This window comes from Mobula hypostoma, chromosome 2 (genome assembly GCF_963921235.1).
Source record: "Mobula hypostoma chromosome 2, sMobHyp1.1, whole genome shotgun sequence".
In the NCBI taxonomy this organism is placed as follows: Eukaryota; Metazoa; Chordata; class Chondrichthyes; order Myliobatiformes; family Myliobatidae; genus Mobula; species Mobula hypostoma.
Genome location: NC_086098.1, coordinates 226373025 through 226399210, shown reverse-complemented (window position 1 = coordinate 226399210; position 26186 = coordinate 226373025). Strand labels below are relative to the sequence as shown.

The 26186-nt window shown below is 41.6% G+C and overlaps 1 protein-coding gene across 5 annotated transcripts in view; it reads left to right on the top strand.

Moving 5' to 3' along the window:
- The window catches only part of stx16 (syntaxin 16), a 55236-nt gene extending 34028 nt beyond the window's left edge, over positions 1-21208 (top strand). For 2 of the 5 annotated variants that reach the window (XM_063041571.1, XM_063041572.1), the window contains exons 3-9: positions 53-193; positions 2785-2947; positions 4793-4884; positions 8664-8807; positions 9892-9972; positions 12943-13043; positions 13338-21208. In XM_063041571.1, the coding sequence (XP_062897641.1) occupies positions 53-193; positions 2785-2947; positions 4793-4884; positions 8664-8807; positions 9892-9972; positions 12943-13043; positions 13338-13509 (894 nt within the window). In that variant the 3' untranslated portion in view covers positions 13510-21208. Of the gene's footprint in view, positions 1-52; positions 194-2784; positions 2948-4792; positions 4885-8663; positions 8808-9891; positions 9973-12942 lie in introns of all 5 variants that reach the window. The other 3 variants (XM_063041576.1, XM_063041575.1, XM_063041573.1) reach the window with 3 other exon arrangements.
- The last annotated feature ends 4978 nt before the right edge of the window (positions 21209-26186 follow it).

Sequence of the window (26186 nt, the reverse complement as noted above, 5' to 3'; positions counted from 1 at the left end):
TGTGCGATGACATTTAATGTGTTTGATTTACCTCTCTTCCCCACCCCTTTAGATTCAGTTTGACATCACTAGAATAAAGCAGAAGATGAAGGAGCTCGCCAGCTTACATGACAAGTACCTGAACCGACCCACGTTGGATGACAGCACTGCGGAGGAGCACGCAATAGAAATCACTACCCAGGAAATAACTCAGGTAGGGAAAACTGAGGAAGCAGCAATAGAGGGGAGATGCTTCGTAGGTGAGAAAAGGGAGCATGATGTGACCCTCATTTGGAAAGCCATTGTAGAACCTCATAAGCCGTTGAACCTGTAAGGTGTTCCTTAGCTGACTTTTTTTAAAGTCAGACTTAACATGCCATGCAAGTCAATAATGTAGCTAATATGTGCATGAGCTAGGATATCTGGCTTGTATGTATAGCTTTTGTCATTTGCAGTGCTCTGCATCTTTTTACTACTGCTGCAAATATCTGCTTATTCCTCAGTTCTGCCAAACCCATTACAGCTGTACCTAAGTGTTAGGAAGGTGTACACAGAATTTGCATTATTCTGGGCGCCACAAATCCTTTGGAAAGTTGGATTGCATAGTGGGAGAGAGATTTCAAAAGAAGTGAGCAAGGCAGTGCGGACATTCTATGCACCACAGATCCGTTGGAGACATTGCATTGTGTAGTGGGAGAGAGATTTCAGAATAAGTGATTGGGGGCAGCTGGGACATTTTGTGCATCACAGTTCCATTGGAGATGTTGCATAATTAGGCACTTGGCAATAAAAGAAGTTAGATTTCAGTAGAGTGGCCAGTGGTAGAGTGGAGAGTTCAGGCTTTGCGACATAGAGGCTTCGATGAGAAGAGGTGGAGGTTGTGGCTAGTGTTTTTTTGTTGTTGATTTTCTTTCTTTCTTTCTTTCTTCGTACAGAGGGGATTTTGGGCAGGATAGTGGAATGCTCCTCTTGCAGGATGTGGGTCAGCAGGGAAATCTCCAGTGCCCCTGACGACCACACTTACAAGAAGTGCTTCCAGCTGCTCCTCCTTTCAGGCTGTGTTAAGGAGATGGAGCCAGAACTGGATGAACGCCGAATGATTCGGGAGGCTGAGGGTTGATCGACAGGGCATACGGGGAGGTACCAGTATCCAAGGTGCAGAATACAGGTTACAGGGTGACCGTCAGGAGGGGGAAAGGTGGTAGACAACCAGTGCAGAGTACCCCCGTGGCCATTCTCTTCAGCAACAGGTAGGCTGGTTTGGGTACTGTTTGGCAGTGGTGGTGACCTGGTGCAGGAAAGCCACAGTAGCCAGGTCTCTGTCACTTACTCTTGCTCTGTGGCTCAGAAGGGAAGGGGGAGAAGAGGCACACTGTAGTGATGGGGGATTCATTGGTCAGGAGTACAGATGGGAGGTTCTGTGCACGAGAATGAGATTCCCAGATGGTATATCGCCTCCCGGGTTTCAGGGTCTGGGACATCTCGCTTAGAGTCCACAGCATTCTTACGCGGGAGGGTGAGCAGCCAGAGGTCGTGGTCCATGTTAATACCACTGACATGGGTAGGAAGGGTGACGAGGTCCTGCAAAGTGAATTCAGAGAGTTAGGTGCTCAGTTAAAGAACAGGACCTCTAGGGTTGTGGTCTCAGGATTGCTACCTGCTCCATGTGCTAGTGGGGCCAGAAACAGGAAGATCATACAATTTAACACGTGGCTGAGGAGATGGTGCAGGAGGAAGGGGCTTCAGACTTTTGGATCATTGGGCTCTCAGGGAATGTGAGACCTTTACAGAAGGGATGGTTTGCGCCTGAACTGGAAGGGGACCGATATCCTTGTGGGAAGGTTTGCGAGTGCTGCACAGGAATGTGATTTAAATTAGAGTTGCAGGGGATGGGAGCCAGTGTGGATAGTGGATTGATTGTGGGAAAATATTGTTAAGCCTACATACAAAGTAAGGAATCAAAAGATTGAGTATAGACTAATATTCTGAGTTGTGCATATTTCAATGCAAGGTGTTTTGTACAATTACAGTTATAACAACACTAGACACCGGGTTCAATTCCTGCTGTTTCGAAGTAGTTTTAAACATTCGCTCTGTGACCCTGTGGGTTTCCTCCGGGACATGTTAATTGGTCACATGGATATAATTGGGCGGCATGGGCTGGATGGGCCTGTTACTGTGCTGTGTATGTAAATTTCAAACGCCAGTGCTGCAACCGTGCATTAATACAGGACAATCATGGAAACTGACTCTTTAGCTTACTAAGTTCAAGCTGACATTCAAGCAGCCATCTGTATCAGGCCGACGTTACTTACTCCATGTACCCATCAACTCCACCCCACTGATGCCAACACTACAGCAATTCACAGTGGTGAATTAACCTACCATTCCACATGCCCTGGAGATGTGGGAGGAAACTAGAGTACCTGGAGGAAGCGCATATAGCCACCAGGAGAACTCCACAGGGTCAGGATTGAACCTGGGTTGCTGGAACTGTGAGACAACTGTGACATTACACTAGCTTAAAAAAATTGCGAAAAAAACCAGTAAAGCCGGTTTTTATGATTTTTTTTAGGTATTTTGCATTTTGCATTTCTTCAAACTTGTATGAGACATCATCACTATAAAAATTGAGAGTAAAAGAGATGATAGAACATGGTGCAGACACTTCAATAACTAATCCAAGGATTAAGTAGAGCCATGGCTGTGTGTCCATACATTTTTTTTATGAGTTATAGTGTGTTGTTGGTTCTGGATGGAAGATTGGATGTCCTCACCTTTCTACAATTCTATCTCCTTCTCTAGATGTTCCACCGATGTCAGCGCTCAGTGCAGAATCTGCAGAGCAAAGGGCGAAACTGCACAGAGCAGGAGGAGCGGGTCCTTCGAAATGTAATTTCTTCTCTTGCACAAGCTCTTCAGGATCTGTCAACTAACTTTCGACATGCCCAGTCTTCTTATCTGAAACGTAAGCATTCAAGGAGAGGGGAAATGCTTTGATCTAAAAAGCACTTACATATCTGATTGGCCTCCCAGTGCGTAAGGGTGTCATGTGATCAATGTTTTCTACAACAGCGGAAAGGATTGTATTTACTTGTACTATCTCTTGGATTTAGAAGCAGGGCCAAGTGTAACATGCAGACTAAAAATTGGCTGAGGTTAATTGTGTTAGCTTAACTGTTGACAAGCAGCACAATGCTCTGGGAAGCTCTTTTTCTGATTTGGTTTGTCAGTTGCTCTTGTATAAAGTATGTATTGGCATGTGCTTGGAAATTCATGTTTGATTAGTACAACTAAACTCATTGATCAGTGGCAGCAGGTAGTGGTGGTGGGCCGCTACTACTGTATAGTATTTATCACTACTGACTGGAGGTGAATTTGTAGGCAACTGAATCCTAAAGCACAAAGAGAGGTGCTCCGTTGTGACTGGATCAGCTCTTTGAAAATGTTATTTAATTTGCCCTGCATCTTTAACTTTCTCATTATTTGCAAAATGTCTTTATTGCTGATAGTTGAGATTATTTCTGAGTTATTATAATCTTCCCTTACCTTTATACAAGTTGCTGTAGAAAGTTCTCATCTGGATTTTGCTAATTATTTTACATTTTTAATCGCCACCTGCCGATTTCTTGCCAGTTTTCTCTTTGGTTACCGTATCAAAACCCTTCATAATTTTACAGATCCATTAAATATCTGCCAGAAGGCATTGCAGGTTCTGCAGATCAGACCTCTTCATTGAGGTTCTACATATGCATATCTTTCTGGCAAGTTTGTCCAGGGGTACTAAAGTCTGATACCCTGAAACGAACGCATTATTCCAACTAATGGAAATCAGGCAGTGTCTGTGGATGGAGAAACTGAGTAAGTGCTTCAAAGTTGAGGACCCATTGTTGGTCTGTTCTGATGAAGGATCTCAACTCCATTTCTCTTTCCTGACTGACCTGTTGAGTGCTTTCAACATCTCCTGTTTTTATTTCAGATTTCCAGCATTAGCAGGTTTTTGGTTTTTTTTTTGCCTTCATCCCTCTTATAAATGTTCCATTTATATTTTGTTTTTGAAGTTTTGTACTTCAGTTTACAAATGCAAGAAATCTTCACGTGAATTTGGATATTTTGAATGAAATCTTTAGGAACAATGTGTACAGTGTGTGCCAGGCCCCCATTGCTCGGAGACCCACAATTATTGCTTTGTTTTACTTGTTATTCACATCTGGCATGATGCAAGTCTGAAGATTCACCTTCATGGTGAAATCTCGTGATTTCTTAGCGTGCTGGTCTTGGGTGGAGTGAGGACGAAATATCCAAGATTATCCCCTGTATTCTGTAGAATGTGTATGTAGTGGGCAAACGACAAAATAGGTTTGACTGTGATGCAGTCTTTGTAGAATTATTTGCTGACATTTATTGCCCAATTGTGCTCATCGGAATGGGTGCGGGATTGCATGGCACCATCACTGGTGTCTCTGAAAGATCAACCTTGTCTGGGAGAGCTGGGGATAATTGGAGAAGAATACCAGGGAAGTTTGCAGTGCTGCTTGTAAATCTTTGCCTCAAATATGATCCTGTGCTGAATCATCAAATGGATTTCAAGACAGTAAAATTACCCTTGGTGTCAGTAAATAGGACGTAAATAGTGGAAAAAACCAGCAGGTTGGGGAGTGGGAAACAAATAAACTCATTGACCTGAAATGTTAACATTTCCGCTCCACAGATGTTATTTGACCTATCAACTGTTTTAAAAATTCTTCATTTTTATGTTTTGTTTTGCAGGCTTGCTCCCTTCCAGTAACAGAAGTTTTGTTTTATGTCATAGGTTTGAAGAATCGAGAAGAAAGGTCCAAACATTTCTTTGAAACATCGGTGCCACTAATGGATGATGCTGAAGATGACAGCCTATATGACAAGGTCTGCCTATGGATTAGTCATCCAGAGAATGCATGCTAAAATCCCACCAAAATGCTGGAGGAACTCAGCAGGCCAGGCAGCATCTATGGAAAGAGTAGAGAGTCAGTAGTTCTGATGAAGGGTCTCGGCCTGAAACGTTGACTGTTTACTCTTTTCCTTAGATGCTGTCTGGCCTGCTGAGTTCCTCCAGCATTTTGTGTGTGTGTTGCCTTGAATTTCCAACATCTGCAGATATTCTCGTATTTGTAAATTCCCACCAATGCTGGTTGAGAATTCAGTTTGAAGAAAAATCTGTGGGTGTAAAAAGCTCTATCAGAATAAGTAAACCAGAAAGTTATGTCTTTGAAAGTTAACTGGTTCATATTGACCTTGTGGAAAGGTGAATTGCTATCCTTCATGAAGTGGCCCGTTGTGTTCGGGCAAGCTCTCAGAGCAATCTCATTTGCAGGCAGTCAATTACTTTGTTGTCCAGCTGTAAATCCAATTTAAACACAGCAAATCGACATGCAGCAGGTGAATAAAATCCAAATTATGCTAAGTGAGGAAAACCTTGCCAGAACTCCAAATGCCCATTTAAAAGAAAAAGTAGTGGAGCATTGCCTAACGATCTTAACTGAAAGATGGCCGCTTAGAGAATGTAGTACTCTGTCAGTAATGAACCAAGGTGTTGGTCAGAACTTGGCATTCAAGTTTCTGAACTGGGAGTTGACCTTGACTTTGGCATAGAAGATAATATTGTAGTTGACGCCACTCTTTTAAAATAAGAGCCCTGTGTCAAAGAGCTGCATAACAGGGGGTCTGTGTAATGGTAGAGCCTTTATAATGGTTAACAGATGTTTCTATATTGTGTGAGATGAGCTCTAATATTTTGTTTTTGATTTGCTGGTTCACATGATCTACTTTAATCTACTTAAATCTGTTGGCCTGGCTCCTTGCAATATACAGTAAAATTCTAGTCATTGTAGGAGCAGGTTTTAGCAAACTTCGAGCAACTTTCTTTTGGTTTGCACCTGACTTACACACCTGGATCCAAAAGCAGAGAGCTGAGGTAGCAGCAAAAGAATTTACTGGTTGATGTGGGTCATATAGTTATGGTCATTTAGGCAGAGCATATAACGTTCTTTGTGTTTAGATTATCTGCCAGGTATACAATAAAACTATTAAGTCATCAATGTAAAGGTTCTGGTACAGCACATTAGATCTTAAGGGGAAATATGCTTAAACTGGCTTTTAGAAATTTGCATAAGACCACAAGATATAGGAGCAGCTTTAGGCCATTTGGCCTATCGAGTCTGCTCCGCTATTTATCATGATCCATTTTCCCACTAAGCCCCAATCTCCCGCCTCCCTCCCCCAACCCTGTATCCCTTCATGCCCTGATCAATCAAGAATCTATCAACCTCTGCCTTAAATATATGTAAAGACTTGGCCTCCACAGCTGCCTGTGGCAACAAATTCCCTAGATTCCCCGCTCTATGGCTAAAGAAATTCCTCCTCATCTCCGTTCGAAAAGGACACCTCTCTATTTTGAGGCTGTGTCCTCTGGTTTTAGACACACCCACCATAGGAAACATCCTCTCCACATGTACTGTCTCTGATAAGGCCTTTCACCATTCGATAGGTTTCAATGAAGTTACCCTCATTCTTCTAAATTCCAGTGAATACAGTCCCAGAGCCATCAAACACTCTTCAAATGACAAGTTGTTTAATCCTGGAAACATTTTCGTGAACCTCCTTTGAAACCTCTCCAGTTTCAGGACATTGTTTCTAAGATGAGGGACCCAAAACTGCTCTCAGTACTCCAAGTGAGGCCTCACCAGTGCATTATAAGGTCTCAACATTACATTCTTGCTTTTATACTCTAGTCCTCTTGAAATGAATGCTAACATTGCACTTACCTTCTTCACTACCGACTCAACTGCAAATTAACATTTAGAGAATCCTGCACAAGGACTCCTAAATCCCTTTGCTCCTCAGTTTTGTGTAGTCAGTGCTTTCATTTCTTCTATCAAAGTGCATGACCATACATTTCCTGACACTGTATTCCGTCTGCCACTTCTTTGCCCATTCTCTTAATCTGTTTAAGTCCTTCTGTAGCCTCCCTATTTCCTCAAAACTACCTGCCCCTCTACCTATGTTCGTATTATCTGCAAACTTTGCAACAAAACCATCAATTCCATCATTCAAATATTGACATATAACAGAAAAAGAATCGGTCCAAACACAGACCCAAGTGGAACACCACTAGATACTGGAAGCCAGCCAGAAAAAGCTCCCTTTATTCCCACTCTTGCCTCCTGCCAATCAGCCACTGCTTTATCCATGCTAGAATCTTTCCTGTTATATCATGGGCTTGTAGCTTGTTAAGCAGTCTCATGTGTGGGACCTTTTCAAAGGCCTTCTGAAAATCCATGCACATAACATCAACTGATTCTCTTCTGTCTATCCTGCTTGTTATTTCTTCAAAGACTTCCAACAAATTTGTCAGGCAAGATTTTCCCTTGAGGAAACCATGCTGACTACAGCCTATTTTATCATGTGCTTCCAAGTACCCCGAAACCACATCCTTAACAATGGACTTCTACATCTTCCCAACCACTGAGGTCTGACTAACTGGCCTATAACTTCCTTTCTTCTGCTGTGTCCTTTCTTGAAGAGTGGAGTGACATTTGCAATTTTCCATTCTTCCAGAATCATTCCAGAATCTAGTGATTCTTGAAAGATCATTACTAATGTCTCCACAATCTCTTCAGCCACCTCTTTCAGAACCCTGGGGTGTACACTATCTGGTTCAGGTAACTTACCTACCTTTCAGTTTCCAAGAACTTTCTCTCTAGTTATGGTAACTTCACACACTTCATGCCCCCTGACACCTGGAACTTCCACCATACTGCTAGTGTCTTCCATAGTGAAGATTGATGCAAAATACTTACTCAGTTTGTCGGCCATTTCCTTATCCCCATTAGTACATCTCCAGCATGGTTTTCCAGCGATCTGATATCTTCTCTTGCCTCTCTTTTACACTCTACGTATCAGAAGAAACTTGGTATCTTCTTTAATACTGTCAACTAGCTTACTTTCATATTCCATCTTTACCTTCTTAATGATTTTTTTTAGTTACCTTCAGTTGGTATTTAAAAGCTTCCCAATCCTCTAAGTTCTCACTAATTTTTGCTCTATTATATGCCCTCTCTTTGGCTTTTATGTTGGCTTTAGCTTCTCTTGTTATCCATGGTTGTGTCATCTTATCTTTAGAATTCTTCTTCCTCTTTGGGTTGTATATATCCTGTGCCTTCCGAATTGCTTTCAGAAATTCTAGCAATTGTTGCTCTGCTGTCATCCCTGCCAGTGTTCTTTGCCAATCAATTCTGGCCAGCTGCTCTCTTGTGCCTCTGTAATTCTCTTTACTCCACTGTAATACTGATACATCTGACTTTAGTTCCTCCTTCTCAAATATCATGCTTTTATCGGATTACATAATTCGAATTTTACGATTAATTTGAATTCTCAGTTATCCAGTCTAAACTTTGGCTAAAAGTTCTGATGTTGGGGTAAATCTTCCGTGTGTGTTTGACTGTGGGTGACTGTGGAAGCTGTGCGTTCATATGTACCACTACTATCTCCCGAGCACTTGTACATTACTATTTGTGTGATTTGAAAGGTAGTCTTGATGTTTGAAATATTGTGGAGTCTTAATGTTTTTAATAAAGTGCCCTGCTCTGTGCTTTAAGTTGAGTTTCATATGCTGGCCTTTTATTCATACTCAGTTGTTCTGACAGGGTTTTACAAATGATCAGTTACTTCTGGTGGAAGAGAATACGCTGATGGTTGAAGAACGAGAGAAGGAGATTCGACAAATCGTGCAGTCAATCTCAGATTTGAATGAAATTTTCAGGGAGCTGGCGACCATGATAGTGGAGCAGGTGAGTAGTTTGGAAGAACAATTTGCTTAGTTCTGGTCACCTCATTGTTGGAAGAACGCAGAAGCTGTAGAGAGGGTGCAGAGGAGATTTATCAGGATTATTCTGGCTTTTTCCAACTTCCTTTCCAGTCCTGATGAAGGGTCTCAGTCTGAAACATCAACTATTGATGATGCTGCCAGACCTGCTGAGTTCCTCCAGCAATTTGTGTGTGCTACCAGGATGCTGCCCAGATTAGAGAGCATGTCTTATGAGGCAAGGTTGACTGAGCTAGGGCTTTTCCCTTTGGAGCAAAGGAGGATGACTTGATAGAGGTATATAAGAGGCATAGAGTGCCTTTTTCCTGGGGCCACAATGGCTAATACAAGAGGACTTAATTTTAAAGTGATTGGGGAAATTTGAGTGTATGTCAGAGGTAATTTTTTTTTTTTTAACAGGGTGGTACATGTGTGGAACATGTTGCCAGGGTGGTGATAGAGGCCTCTTTACCACACTCTTAGATATGACACATAGATGGAAGGAAAGTAAAGGGCTATGTGGGAAGGAAGGGTTAAAATAATCTTGGAATAGATTAAAAAGTTGGCACAACATCATGGATCAAAGTGTCTGTACTCTTCTACTGTTCTATGTTAACATTTTAAAAAAGCTTAGTTTGCAATTGATCAGCTGGAAGAGTCATAGTCGTCCTTTTACATCACACCTACAAATCTTTTCGTGCACCACTGATTCTCCAAAAGCTGTGGACTGAGCGGATGCCAGGATTTCTCCTCAAAATAAGCAGAGCTCTGATGTCAGGAAGGCCAGTTATCGGAGTCACGTGCAGAGTGGCAGTGGCAACACGATGCTGCTGCAATCCCCAATCCGGAGGGAATTATTCTGCCACATTGTTTTAGTTCCATTAATTCTTTTCTAAAACATGTCACTGTTTGAAGTTACTGGTGTTTTAGAACAACTGCACTGCATTTCCTGTTGGTTAGTGTGTTGCATTGTTTGCATAGACTCTGACAGAGCACAGAATTTCTTGAGTCTGATGGCAAAATTTCTATTAATTTGGTAGCCATCTCAATATCTCTGTGTTTGTTTTTAGGGGACCATCTTGGATCGAATTGATTATAATGTTGAACAATCTTGTATTAAAACAGAAGAGGGCTTACAGCAACTCCAGAAGGTAATACTCTTTGGACAACCCCTCAGATTTATTTGTCAAAATATAATTACACAGGTCTGTTATGCACGTAGTAGAATCTCTTAGATAAAATATGCCTTAACCAGCAACACCATCAGCTACTTCAGCACCATAGTACTCAAGTGGAACAAATCATCCTGGACTTCTTTTTAAAGAAAATTTGTGTTTGATATTTTATTACATCTAGCCCACTTATTTTACTTGATTATTTCTCCATTGTTGTAATTCCATTAGTGCAAAATAAATTTATTATCAAGGTACATATACGTCACCATATACTACCAGAGAAAGCAGGATCTCCCAATGGCCACACATTTTAATTCCACATCCCATTCCCATTCTGATATGTCTATCCACGGCCTCCTCTACTGTAAAGATGAAGCCACACTCAGGTTGGAGGAACAACACCTTATACTCCGTCTGGGTAGCCTCCAACCTGATGGCATGAATATCGACTTCTCTAACTTCCGCTAATGCCCCACCTCCCCCTCGTACCCCATCCGTTACTTATTTATATACACACATTCTTTCTCTCTCTCTCTCCTTTTTCTCCCTCTGTCCCTCTGACGATACCCCTTGCCCATCGTCTGGTTTTTCCCCCCTCCCCCTTTTCTTTCTCCCTGGGCCTCCTGTCCCATGATCCTCTCATATCCCCTTTGCCAATCACCTGTCCAGCTCTTGGCTCCATCCCTCCCCCTCCTGTCTTCTCCTATCATTTTGGATCTCCCCCTTCCCCTCCCACTTTCAAATCTCTTACTAGCTCTTCCTTCAGTTAGTCCTGACGAAGGGCCTCAGTCCGAAACGTCGATGTACCTCTTCCTAGAGATGCTGCCTGGCCTGCTGCATTCACTAGCAACTTTGATGTGTGTTACTACCCTGGAATTCACTTTCTTGCAGAGTAAATACAGATAATAGAATTAATGAAAAACTGCACACAACAAAGATGGATGAACAACCAATGTGCAAAAGGCAACACATTGTACAAATAAAAAAAAGTAATAAATATTGAGAACATGGGTTGTAGAGTCCTTGAAAGTGAGTCCATATTTTGTGGAATCAGTTCAATGTTGGAGTGAGCGAAGCTATCCCCTCAGTTCATTTTGTGTCTTGTAGAGTCACTTGCAAATTTCTATTTTCCCTTGTATCTGTGGCCTTGGTTATAGAGATAGTCAATTAAATATTATGAGACAGGAATTAATTGCCATGTGAGATTTTTCTGTCTGACTGTTTTTCTCAAATAATCAAAATTAAAAGTAGATAAGAACTGTTTGCACCTTATTCAATTACCTGATTCAAATCAGCCAAACTCATGAAAAAGGATACCCCGAGGCATTATATCTTTTACTATTAATTAAACCTTCTAACTTCTACCCCTTGCCACATCCACTTTCTGATTTTTGTGTTTCATCCCTCCCCATGCCACTAGCATTTATAATTTCTGCCCTTTCCCCAAACCATTGATCCCACAGACTTGCTTTCATCCTCTCTCCCATCTGTTTCTGACAACTGTACCTTCCTCCCCAGGCTCCAAACATTCACATCATCTGTGGAATTCTCTGCCCAATGAAGCAGTGGAGGCTACCTCAGTAAATATATTTAAGACGAGGTTGGATAGATTTTTGCATAGTAGGGGAATTGAGAGTTATGGGTAAAAGGCAGGTAGGTGGCAATGAGTGTATGGCCAGATCAGCCATGATCTTATTGAATGATGGAGCAGGCTCAGTAGGCCAGATGGCCTACTCTTGCTCCTATTTCTTATCTATTCTTGCCAAGAAATGCCTCTGATATCCTTCATTTCTGTCAGTTCTATTCTGTCCTGACCCCTGCAAACTTTACTTGCTTCCTCCCTCCCTCCCTGTAAACCTGGCAGATGATCTCCCAGGTCTGCTGGCCTAACTGAATGCCAACTAGTCAGAATCAGGTTTATTATCACTAACTCATATAACATGAAATGTGTCATTTTGCAGCAGTAAGTCAGAGCAAAGGCACAAAATTTACAAAAAATACAAAAAAAATAGTGCAAAGCCAAAGGAATAACAAGTTAGTGTTCATGCACCATTCAGAAATCTGATGATGGAGGGGAAGAAACTGTTCTTAAAACTTGGTGAGTGTAGGTCTTCAAGCGCCTGCACCTCCTCCCAGATGGTAGTAATGAAAGAATGCATGTTCTGGGTGCTGAGGGCCTTAGTGGCGGATGCTGCTTTCTTGAAGATGTCCTTGATGCTGGGAAATTCTGTGCCCATCGTGGATCTGGCTGAATCTGCAACCATCTGCAGTCTCTTGCAATCCTGTGCATTGGAGCCTCCACATCAGGCAGTCAGAATGCTCTCCACTGTCATTTGCAGAAATTTGTAAGAGATGGACATACCAAATCTCCTCACTCCTCACTCCTCATGAAGTTGAGCCACTCCTACTTTTTCCATGACTGCATCTGTGTGTTGGCCCAAGATAAATCCTCTGGGATGTTGACACTCAAGAATTTGAAGCTGCTCATCCTTTCCACTGCTGACTCTTCAATAAGGACTGCTGTGCGTTCTCCTGACTTCCCCTTCCTGAAATCCACAATCAGTTCCTTGGTTTTGCTGAAGTTGAATGCAAGGTTGTTATGACACCACTCAACCAGCTAATCTATCTCACTCATGTACGCCATTTGAGAATTTCCAACAACAGTGGCATCATCTGCAAATTTATAGGTAGTGTTTGAGTTGGGTTCATCTGGAAAGTGGAGACAAATTTAATTGGGTCACTGCTTAAAATTCAGGATTGCAAGGCACAAGGGGAGCGTGTTCTTTTTGGTTTGCCTGCATCAAATTGCAAACCTTGATTCCATGTATGTGAGTGATTGCCTTTATTGTAGAACTATCAGAGTTACAGTGCAAAGAGTGATATGACTTGTAGATAAGTAGGATGCTGTAAGATTATTGAACCGGTATCTACTAATTAATTTTACAGGCTGAGCAACATCAGAAGAAGAATCGAAAGATGCTGGTCATTGTGATCCTTTTTGTGATAGTGGTGGTTCTCATCATCGTGTTAATAGGAATCAAATCAAGGTGATCAACTGCAACCTTCCTGCAGTGGGAACCGCAAGAAAAATTCACCAGGGTTGGTGACTAAATACTGTCTTTTTAAGGGAGTCTCAGTAACATAGTTAGACCCCTCTAAATTTTTTCTCTACCGGAAATCAGGAACATATTGTGATTGCTGTGTTGTAAATTGGAGTCGGGAGGGGGGTGGGGAAGCAAGGGGAAGGTGTGCTCTCTTGTGTTGCTGTGAGCAGTACTCGGATTTGCTTCTTTCCACTTTCTGTCTTCAGCTGATGATGTGCCTGTGCTCTGTACCCAAAGATCACCCAGCGAGGGCCAGCTTCAGCATTACAAACAGCCTTCACAGCATTTCAACTACGTGAAGCAAAACATGAACAAGGGTGTCTCAAGCTACAACACGGCTGGTTCCTCTGCATTCCCTTCTTTTCTTTGCACTGCTGTATATATTACAGCAAACTCTGGATCTGAATAATGAGCTCTTTCCAAGCTTGTAATCAAACTATGTCAAATGTAGATCATCTTAAAGCAAAATCATTTAGGACTTTATGTGAAAGCATTTCTTGCAGGTATGTGTTTGGCTTTATTGTACATCTCACTTTAAAGTTGTCTGTGAGTTTGACAGCATAGCAATCAATGAATTGGAAAGTGGAGAGGAAGAGAGCATAGAGGGGTGTGGATACAGTAAATCCTTAAGAGTATGATGACACAGATGGTGCTGAGTTAAGTGCCCACTATCTGGAAATGCTCAGCCAACTTAGAAAAGACAGCAAGGCAAGTTTGAAGATCCAGCGCTGTGCTTGAGGCTAGCTTCAGTATTCTTGGCAGCAAGTAGAGTTTGGAAGAACCAGGGAAGTATAAGATGGATAACTACGGTGAGCTAAGTAAAAGTCATGGCAAGGACAGAAAATTCTTGCAGAGCCATGTCAAAGGTAAAGACCTGCAACTTACTGGAACTGATCTAGCTGTGCACCACTGCAAAAACCAAACAAAATGGAGTTTAACCCAAGGGATTATCAACATGGGGTTGAATGCCTAGACTCTGTGATGGCGAGCATCTGGCTGCTCCCTGCAGCTCTTTCAGAAGGCAGTTTAGACTAAAGCTGAATATTGAACTTCCATGTAGAGAGAACATGATGTTCATTGTGCATAGAAGTATGTTGATATAATAGGACTGGCAGTCCTGTATTAATCAAGGAAGGTGATTTATTTAATTCGTGGACTTTTATTAATACTTCCATCATGTAGACTATAAACCAATTGATGTTTTGCAGAAAGCCTTGACTGTTCTGCAGTGAAAGTTCTTTTTACTTTTGCATTAATGGTATTAATGAATTATTCTGCTGTTATGTTAATCATGCTTTTTTCATAACATTTCCTGCTAGTATAAATAAGCATTTCACTTTTTTCTTCTCATTATCCCAAAATGGAGATATGTTTTTTTTCTGCTTTTGAAAGCTGATGTGGCAGTGTTCCTGTTTGTGAGCCTCGAACACAACAGGCTGCATGTGATGATTTTGATTGTTTTGTTTTACTGGGGCATATTCATCTTGTTTCCAAATAACAAAATGTGCTGAATGTATTATTTTTAGTATCTATCTCAGATACTAAAACCTCTGTGGCAGTCTATTTGCTCAGATAGAGTGCGTATTTTAATACATGTACTGCTGGGCAGGTTGTGTCTTGGGGTACAATAACTACAAGCCTGTCCTAAGTGGTGGAGGTAACTAAAATAAACTGATTGCTGTAATACAGTTGTTCAACGTCTATTTTACGCTATTCGGTAACAGCTTCAGAGGTATAATCAGGTTTCAGTGAACAACTGAGATTTGTGAAGGAATTTGGATAGATGGAAACGGATTCAAGGTCCCTCAAGTAAGGAAATTGCTTCTGAATTAGTATTTGAACGTAAGAATTTTATATTATAAGCTGTGGTGTTGTTAGGCCATTGAATGCACTACGTACTAGGGTTGATAGAAAATCAGCTATTAAGAATAGATTAGATAGGTGGAGGAAAGAAAGAAATCAATGTAGTGACACAATGAAATATATCGATAAACAAGGCTAACTGAGCTGATCTGTTAGCATGCACTTCACAAGAAGATAAACAGCCTGTTATTTTTTTTATATTTTACATGATGTGGAGAAGTAAATGATTGTGGAAGATGTTGCACAGAGACATACAGTGAATAAAGCTTCAGCATAAATAAAATACTGCAGATGCCGGATACTTGAAATAAAAAGCTAGTGAAACTGAGCAGCTCCAGAGAGAGGGAAATGGTTACTTTTCTTGAGTCAGTATCCCAAGAAAGTTCACCAAACTGAAATGGTCACTCCACAGATACTGCCCCAGCTCTCTGTGCTTTCAGCTTTCATTTTTGAGATTACAACGATAAGGTTTAAGGAAGGCATTAGTGTTGAAATGATGATTCAGATTTCAGTAAATCTCCATTCCTGGTTTCCCCTAATGTTCTGTTCTCCTGAAAATAATGAAACCTTACATAATTTCAATGTACTGTATCACAGTTTTAAAACAAAATTCCTTTAATATTTCAGGATAACAATGTAAATGGAAAACAAGAGTTTTGCCTAAAGGTTCTTGTTTTGATCCATTCAGATTCAGAGACAACATTAAGCAGCTGTTCAGCTTTATGCTTTCAGAGTGTGAGCGGAATTATAGTTACAGACAGAAGTTTTCATTGCTTCCAAATCATATTAGAAAGGCTGCACTTGGATGGGTTTTAGTCCTGTAAATGAAAACTCAGTAACATTCAGTATGGTAGTTTGATCAACACCTTATCCACCAACATAAATATTCACTACCTTCACAACTGTATACTGTGGCCACTATAAAAAGTACCCTCTATAAAATGTATCAATTCGCTAGGCTGCCTTGGGTAGAACTTCGCAAACACGAGGAAATCTGCAGATGCCAGAAATTCAAGCAACACACACAAAATGCTGGTGGAATGCAGCAGACCAGGCAGCATCCATAGGAAGAAGCAAATCTCTTACTATCACTTCTTTTAGTTAGTCTTGACGAAGGGTCTTGGCCTGAAACGTCAACTGTGCTTCTTCCTATGGATGCTGCCTGGCCTGCGTTCCACCAGTATTGTGTGTGTGTGTGTGTGTGTGTGTGTGTTGCTTGGGTAGAATTTTCCAGATTTGCAACCTCCATCACTTAGCGGATGCATGAGAAAGCCTGCACCTTCGGTTTCCCCTTCAGGGGGCACACCATTTTGATTTAAACATGCATATCAACATCCCATCTTCATATCTGGATCAAAATCTTAGGGACCTTAACAGTATTGTGAGAGCACCTGGGCTTGCAAAAGGTGGTCCGTCCTCAATATCTTCTCCAGTAAAACCAGGAGTGGCTAATAAATACCAATTTTTTTTTGCCATTAACCCCCTTATCACTGTGAGATGGAACTGGGCACAATCTCAGTCCTGATTTGGACACAAGACAAATTGCATATTGAAAATAGTTGGATTTAGTAGAATTAGATGGTGGTAGTTGGTCATAGAATATAGAACATAGAATAGTACAGCACAGTACAGGCCCTTCGGCCCACAATGTTGTGCTGACCCTTAAACCCTGCCTCCCATATAACCCCCACCTTAAATTCCTCCATGTACCTGTCTAGTAGTTTCTTAAATTTCACTAGTGTATCTGTCTCCACCACTGACTCAGGCAGTGCATTCCACGCACCAACCACTCTCTGAGTAAAAAAAAAACCTTCCTCTAATATCCCCCTTGAACTTCCCACCCCTAAGCTTAAAGCCATGTCCTCTTGTATTGAGCAGTGGTGCCCCGGGGAAGAGGCACTGGCTGTCCTCTCTATCTATTCCTCTGAATATCTTGTATACCTCTATCATGTCTCCTCTCATCCTCCTTCTCTCCAAAGAGTAAAGCCCTAGCTCCCTTAATTTCTGATCATAATGCAGCGTAGTCCATGAGTAACTACACCTGGATTCTTGAGAAGAAATGATCTGATGATTTCAAAGGCTATCTTTTCCCTCACGCTTTATATTATTAGAGTACCTGATGTGAAAGACCAGAAAATTACAAAGTAGTTCCAATTAGTGTAAATAAGTAAGAAAATGTGGTTGTACGTAGTTCCCACTTGGTTGCTACAACATTACCCCCAAGGTGCTGTATATTTGACTAGGGAATTTTGAAATGTGCCCATGAATACACATTACTCTTAATAGAGCTCAGAAATGAACTGATAGAACAGGACTGAATGTAATTTGGAGTGAACAGACACACTGAGAGGATGGATTATGTAAAGTTCTGGATAACAATTCTCTTGTTGAAAATGTATAATAGAACAAAATTAGATTGATGCTCTGGAGTTTTGCGTGATTGCCCTGTAGAGACTTGTTTTGCATTAAGACTTTCTTCCAGATTAAATAGCTTGGATAAAACAGATAAAAGAGATTGGAGGTGCTGGATGGGAGGGTTGGCCTTGATGAATTAAGTGTTTTACTTCTGTTGCAAGTATGTGGGAGAGTAAGGTCACCATTCTGTTGGACTCTGCAACATTAGGTAAACTTCCCAAACCCCATGTCACCAGGAACCATGGTTGGGAAGCTGAGCTGCATTTCTTCTCAAGTGATATGAAATGTATGAATACTTAAAGAGGATTTTGTAGAAGAATGAAAGCCAAGTAATATACAAGGGGGCTCGTGTAGAGGATCTACTTACTTTCTACATCAGAGGTTCCCAACTTGGGGTCCACGGATCCCATGCTTAATCGTAGTGATCCATGGTATAAAAAAGGTTACATGTTCATAATATTATTACTAGTAAGAAGAAAGTAAAGCCATTTGAGGGATTTGTCAGGGGCCATGATGAAATCACATTAAACATTTCTATTTTTTCACTGCTCTGTGTCACGGCCAGTGAAGCGAAGCTATGAAGGAGATACAAAATTAATAATATCCAATAAAGGGAAGGGTACTAGTGCCAGGCTCTTTGCAGTTCTTGAAGCAGCTGGTTACTTCCCTCTGCTACAAGCTCTTTCAGCACCTTACCCCGTCTCCATCCTCGTCCTCTGCCCTGGATCTTTTCATCTCTAATTGCTGATGAGATTAACCAGCTCAACTTCAGCACTCCTCACTCCTCCTGGAAACTTAGTCCCTCTGAATGCACTGCTGCCCAATCTCTGCACCAATCCCAACCTTACTATCAAACCCATAGGCAAAGGGGGTGCTATTGTAATGTGACGGACTGACCTATACCTTGCTGAGGCCAGGCAGTAGCTCTCAAACACCTCCTCTTACCTGCCCCTTGAAGATGACTCCATCTGGGTATTAGAAAATTGTCTCCGACACCATCATTAACCTCATCACCTCTAGAGAACTCCCATCACTGCCACCAAACTCATAGTTCCCTTATCCTACACTGCTCACTTTTACCTCCTACCTAAGATCCACAAACCTGAATGCCTGGGTAGACCCATTGTCTCTGCCTACTACTGCCCCACTGAGCTCATGTCCTCATACCTCAACTCCATTCTATCCCCCTTGGTTCAGTCACTTCCCATTAATATTCATGACAGTTCATATGCTCTCAGTCATTCTCAATAACTTAAAATTCCCTGGCCCTGACTGCATCATTTTCACTATGGATGTCCAGTCCATATGAACCTCTATCCCCCATCACGAAGGCCTTGAAGTTCTCTGCTTCTTTCTCAACAAAAGAACCAAACAGTTCACCACCACCACCACCCTCCTCCATCTGGCAGAACTGGACCTCACCCTCAACAATTTCTTCTTTGATTCCTCCAACTTTCTCCAGAGTCAGGGTGGCCATTGGCACCTACATGGTCCCCAGCTATGTCTGCTTTTTCGTTGGCTACGTAGAACAATCCATGTTCCAAGCCTTCCTGGGTAATGCTCCTGAACTCTTCCTTTGCAACATTGTTAACTGCACTGGTGCTGCTTCATGCACCCATGCCAAGCGTCTCAATTTAATTAACTTTGCCTTCAACTTCCACCCTGTCCTTAAATTCACTTGGTCCATTTCTGACACCTCCTTCCCCTTTCCCGATCTCTGGAAACAAATCTACCAACATCTTTTATAAACCTACTGATTCCCACGGCTATCTCTTCGTACTGTCTCCTGTAAAAATGCTATTTCCTTTTCTCAGTTTCTTCGTCTCTGCCACATCTGAACCTAGAATGTTCCTTGGCTTTCCTTTTCAGAACATCAGAGATGCCCTCCTTCAAAGAACGGGGTTTTCCTTCCTCCAACATTGATGCTGCCCTCACCCGCATCTCTTCCATTTCCTGGATATCCGCACTCACCTCATCTTCTCACCACCGTAACAGGAATAGAGTTCCTCTTGTCCTAACCTACCACCCCATGAGCCTCGGCACTCAACGTACCATTCTCTGCAACTTCTGCCATCTCCAAAGGGATCCTACCCCAAACACATCTTTACCTTCCCTCTCACTCTCCACTTTCTACAGGGATTGCTTCCTCTGCGATTCCCTTGCCCATTCATCCCTCTCCACTAATCTCCCTCCTGGCACTTAATAACGTCTACACCTGGTAGCACAAAGTGCCACACCTGCCCACTTACCTCCTCCCTCACCTCCACTTAGGGCCTCAAACAGTCCTTCCAGGTGAAGCAACACTTCACCTGCCAATCTGTAGGGGTTGTCTATTGCTCTTGACGTGGCTTCCTCTCTGTGTTTGTGAGATTTGACGTAAATTGGAGAACTGCTTTGTCGAGGGCTTCCACTCCATCCGCCAAAAGCGTTATTTCCTGGTGGCCAACCATAGTAATTCCTATTCCCATTCCTGTCCGACATGTTTGCCACAATGAGGCCACTCTCAGGGTTGAGGAGCAACATCCTGTACTCTGTCTGGGTAGCCGCCAACCTGATGGTATGAACGTCAATTTCTCCTGGTAATTTTTTTTCCCCTCTCCTTCCCTCTTCTATTCCTGACTCTGGCATCTTGCCTCTCTTCATCTACACATCACCTCTCCCTGGTGCCCCTTTCTCCCATGAGCCACTCTCTTATCAGATTCCTTCCTCTCCAGCCCTTTACCTTTCCCACCCACCTGGCTTCACCTATCACCTTCTAGCTGGTCCTCTTCCCCCTCCCCTTTTTATTCTGGCATCTTCTCCCTTCTTTTCCAGCCCTGAAGAAGGGTCTCTGCCTGAAACGTCAACTGTTACTGATTACCATAGATGCTGCCTGACCTGCTGAGTTCCTCCAGTAGCTTTCAGTTCTCCAGGTCAGTCTGTAGTTTGCCAGTGCACGTCAGTGGAGTAAATAATGCTACTATGATGTCACAGCTTTACGCACTGCTCATTAGCCTAACGTGTACTTCCTGATGTAACCTGAAGAAAAAAGGGAGCTGAAGTTGAATCTTATTTTGCTTTTGGTTTTATTCTAAAATTACTACTTGACTAAACAGATTGTATTGAAAAACATCATAAACTATGAATTAATTTATAAATTCATTGTTAGTTGTCTAGTTGTGTGTTTAATAACCAGCTCAAGGTTGTTAATGTTTCATTTGGGTGTAATGACAGTTTAAGCTATCCTTGTGCTTGGTTTGTGAAGGTGTTAACATACTACATGGCATTGCCTGTGCTGTAAATTTTTTTTAATATCTTCAGGAGTAGGAGCGATTGAAAGATTTCTTTTACAGTATGGAAACTGAAAATCATTGACCATAATGCCATCTTTATAACAACCATTTCATATTTTAAGTTCCTACACCCCCAGCTGGGAGATTGGTCAAAACGACTGACATCTTAATGAATCTGGATTATTTGGGGAGATGTGGGAACAGGCATGAGATCACACCTCAGACTGTGTACATTGTGGTCTTGTATTGGTCACTCATATTTCTTATGTGCAGCATCAAATGGATAAGAAGGGAACCTCAATAACTGATCTTGTATTCTCAAGACAGACTCCTGAAAAATTAATCATGGTAGAGCAAAGTTTTACTTGTAGCATATCTCTAAAAGGCAGCTGTATCAGTAGTGTTTTTGGTGGGTGAAGCATTGCCTGCTGTTACAGTGTATCATGTGTAATCTATTTATATTTGTAAAGCCTTGAAATTCGTCTTAAAACTGAAAGATATATATGTGTGTACTTTTGCTTTTTTTTGTAATCTATGTATACCAATAAATTTTTTTAAAGCTTCAGCTGTTCGTATTTATTTTAAGCAGACGCTACAGAAGGTGCACAGCACTTCAATTGCATGTTTGGACTGAGAGCCCTTTTCACGTTGTTTCTATTTCTCTTGATTCATGGCTAACTTTTCCAGAGCCACTTGTTTGAATCCATCCTAGCAAGTTCTAATCCAACTTTGGTGTTACATGTAAGTATACCAAAACTGAGCTACTTTTCTTCCTCCTCCCTGAATCGTCTATGAGCTTTTGTACAGCTGACCACTCCATTCTGCAACCAATTAGAAAGAATTCCATTTGCCTGGCCCTTCTCAAGTTTTAGAAAGAAAATCACTCCCATTCGCTGGGCTTCTCCTCTTCCTCCTTTGCATGTACCCTTTGTGTTTCCATAAAAATTCATAAATCTTTCTCATTCTGTATCTGTGTTGTCCTTTTGGCACTGTTATTCCACATACTCCTTGTTCAGTTTAATGCCCCTCCACCATCCTTCATTTTTCCAATGTCTTCAAGCACTGGATGAGTCCAGGTGAAGAGTTTCAGCTTGAAAACTTGGGCTGTTCATTTTCCTCCAAAGATGTTGCCTGACCCACTGTGAATTCAGAAAACATACATCAAAGTTGCTGGTGAACGCAGCAGGCCAAGCAGCATCTATAGGAAGAGGCGCAGTCGACGTTTCAGGCCGAGTCCTGACGAAGGGTCTCGGCCTGAAACGTCGACTGCGCCTCTTCCTATAGATGCTGCTTGGCCTGCTGCGTTCACCAGCAACTTTGATGTATGTTGCTTGAATTTCCAGCATCTGCAGAATTCCTGTTGTTTGTGAATTCAGAAAATATTGGAGGTTACTCCAGATCAGTGGTTTCTAAACTTTTTTTTTGGGTTACCATCCCCTTGGCTCCCAGGCAACATCCCCAACACCTTTTTGGCCATTAAAAAATAACTAAAGAATTTTAATTGCTGCTATACAGGGAAAGAAAATAGAAACTGAAATTTCAAAGCAGTGATAAATAATTGTAAAAAATTTTCAGATCTATATAAATCTACAATAAAATAATTTAATTACAGTTAAAACAATTTTCATCAATTTTGGAGTGTACACTATTAGTTCAACTATTCACTACTTCATTGCTTTTTCACCTTTCAATGAGATGGATGGACTTGGTGCAATGATAACTTCTCAACATGAGGCTGAAAGTCACTCAGAAGGAGTCTCAGATCTCCTGTTCAGTAATTTGCAATCTTTTGTTGCTTTGAAAGACATTGGGCAACTGCACTCCACTAAATATGAACATTTTGACAATTTTTTATTCCACATTGCAGGACAGCGTTCAGTGATTTCTTTCTGCAACCAGAACTTCAGTTCAAAGTCATTTTGTAGTGAGATATCCTTCCTGTTAATTCCTCATTACAAGTGTTCAGGAATGGATATACTACTCTATTTGGAATTTGGATCGAGAGAAGATCCTGAAATTTCTTAGCTGGGCACAGTATACTTAAATATCATCATCATCTGGTATTTTTTTCTTTCTCTTCCACCTTAGAGAGGCTTGGAAACTGGAAAAGATTGCTATGGCCAATGTTGCACTTAAATAGGGTTAACTTGGACAGAAATGTGGAGACAACTGATTTGATTTTGATAAGATTCACATCATTTCCTTATAACTGAAGATTGATTTAATTAAACTTTGTGAATTATTCTAACAAATAAGCAATGTCATGCCTAATATTCTTGATTTGAGTCTTCAAAGAATTTTATCACAGTTTCAAAAAGTGTATAGAAGTGTCTCAGGGTTTCCTTTTGAGACCCACCTGACTTCTGTTTGCAACAGCAAGCGTTCAAACTGTCCATCATTCTCAATACAAATCTTGTGAAACAGTTGAGAATTGAGAGCATGGCACTTGATTTTATTTACTGCTGAGTTAACAGTATTTAAGGATTTCTGCAGCCGAACACACAGGTTTTTTTTGTGACAAGTTGGTGTCTGTGAATTACACAGTGAGTGATAAATATGTTAGGTACAGTTTTTTTCAAGAAAGTAGTGACCCCATGGTGGTTTCTTTCTGCATTAATGATGCCCCATCTGTTTCACAAGCAAGAATGTTGGTGAGCAGAGTGTCCTTCCCTTTGAAAATTTGTTCAACAACCTGAAATATTGACTCTCCCTTCGTATCTCTTTCTAGTCCCCTCATAAATAACTCTCCCTTCGTATCTCTTTCTAGTCCCCTCATAAATAACAGCTCTTGAACCATGCTTTCAACTTTCATGAAGCAGATGTAACCTATAAGCAGAAATTTGTTGCCTGGCAAAATTGACTCATCCAACTGCAGAGCAAATTCTTTTGTCCTAAGCATGTTGCACAATGTGTTTTCCATATTCTCAGACATTTCATCTATTTTTCTTTCAATAGACTTGTTGATGAGTGGAATCACTTTAATTATTTGGTCTGGCGAGTTATGCAAAACTGTATTCAGAACCTCCTTTACTGTTGGCAGAATCAGTTCTTCAAATTAGCAATGAGCAATGAAATGTATGAAGCACACAAACCATCACTGTTTTGTTGTGAAGTGCTGCCAAACATGTTTTGAGGTGTTTTCCATTTCTGAAAGTTTTCACAAAGTGACTGAAACTAAGCAAAGTTCTTGTTTGCTTTGTCAGAGTGTTTTCTCTTCAAATGTTCAAGGAGCCTGGAAGGTTTCATTGCCTCACTTGAAAAAACTTTTCCACACAACAGGCACATTGGCTGCTGGTATAAATCCATATTTCAGATACTCCAATCTGTCTTGTCTACACTTATTTTTGTTTGGTCTGCTTCTGCTGCTTGCGCCCATTGTTCGAAGTCCAATCTCAAGCACTGCGATCATTAATGGGGAAAGTTAGGATGTCATCATTCTCTTCAAACGTTCAAGGAGCCTGGATGGTTAAAATTGCCTCATTTCAAATAAAAATTCACACAACAGACCTTGTCTGCTGTTGGTGCTTGGTCTTGGTATAAATGCAAATATAAATCTTATTTTAGATACTCTGCACTATACTGTCTACACTTGGTTTTCATTCATTTTGTTATGGATTAACAACCACAGGCAATAGCCTGCTGTTTAAGTCCAACCTCAAGTGCTGCGATTAATAAAGGGAAAAGTTGAATCCTGATGAAGAGTTTCGTTCTGAAACGTCAACGGTACTCTTTTTCCATAGATGTTGGCTGGCCTGAGTTCCTCCAGCACTTGTGTGTGTTGCTTGGATTTCCAGCATCTGCAGATTTTCTTTTGCTTGGGAAAGTTACGATGCCAGGTAAAACCTGAAGCGGCCTGAAGTGGTTTGGCGATATCTCGGTTGGGCTATGGAAATGCGGTCTAGACCATTTGAAAGGGCAGATTCTGAACTTTTCTCCATTAAACGCCACACATTAACGCAGAGGAATTGTGTCACTATGTGACTAGAGTATGGTAATTGTACTAGCTAACACTGTCTTCTCCTTCGGCTGTCCATTGATTTTGATGTTGACTGTGCTGAGAGTTTAGTCTCTGCAGGCACGTTTATGGGCCACAAGAGCAGCATTGGATCGGCACTGTCTCCCACATTGGGTTGCATTTGTGATTTGACTGCTCTAGCACCGAATGTCTGCGTTCATGACCTGCTTCATATTTCTTCTGCCTTTTCTCCTTGATAGCTGGGATTGACTTCTTGACAATGCAGTGCCAACTTCCTCTGTCCAAAGCATCTTTCTCCCAGGTGTTGACATTCATGTCAGTGTTCTTCATATGGTGCTTGAGCACATCTTTGTAGTGCAGCTTCTGACCGCCATGCTTCCTCTTTCCTTCATGTAGCTCGCCAGCTTTGGGTAAACGATCATCGCTCATTCTTGTGACATGACCAGTCCAACGCAGCTGAGAAGCTGTAATGAGCGATTCTACGCTGACTGTCCCAGCACGTTTGAGCACCTCCACATCTGGTACCCTCTCTTGCCACTTGATGTGTAATATTTGGCGTAAATGCCTATGTTGTGTCTTGGTCAATTTCTTGATGTGTTTCCAATACAATGTCATCGTTTCAGTTGAATAAAGCAGAGATGGTAAAACAGCTGTGTTATATACTTTGACCTTGGTTGCCATTTTAATGTCGTGACGAGACCAAAGTCACTTCTGCAAAGCACCAAAGACTTCTGTAGCTGATTGAATTCTCCTTGCAACTTCCAGATCTGATGAGTTGGTGTTGGTCACAGCGCTTCCTAAGTATGTGAAAGTGTCAGAACATTTTAGTGCTACCCCATTGACCGATATGACTGGTGGTTGGGTCTCACTGGGACTACACAGAGGGTGAGGCAGGTACAGAAGTTCGGTGTTGGAGACATTGATTCTTAGGCCAAAAAGAGTGGCAGCAAACGAGAAGCGGTCTACAATTCCTTGAATCACATTGACATCAGTAGCAACCAGGGCTGAGTGGTCTGCATACAGAAGCTCCCTGACACATATCTCTCTTGATTTGGTTGAGGCTTTGAGTCTTGACAGGTTGAACAATTCTCCATCTGAGCGAGTCCTGATGTACACACCTTTGTCCAAATTATGGTCCATTATTTCCAAAACTGCAGCAAGGTATAGTGTGAACAAAGTTGGAGCAAGAATGCATCTCTGTTTTACCCCATGGTTGATGGTGGAGGCTTCGCTGATGTCTCCTCCAATAGATACTTTGCCAGACATGTTCTCATGAAACAATTTGATCATTGTAACCAGCCTATCTGAACAGCCATAAGTTTTGAGCACTTCCCAGCATGTTTCTCTGTCCACTGTATCAAATGCTTGTGAGAAATCAACAAAGACAATGTACAATGGTTGCTGCTGTTGTACCGCCTTCTCCTGGAGTTGCCTCAAAGTAAAAATCATTAGTAGTTGCTCTTCCAACCCTAAAGCCACATTGGCTTTCAGGAAGCACATCTTCTGAGATGATCTTGAGCCAGTTGAGCAGTATCTTCGCCATAATCTTGCCAGCTGTGG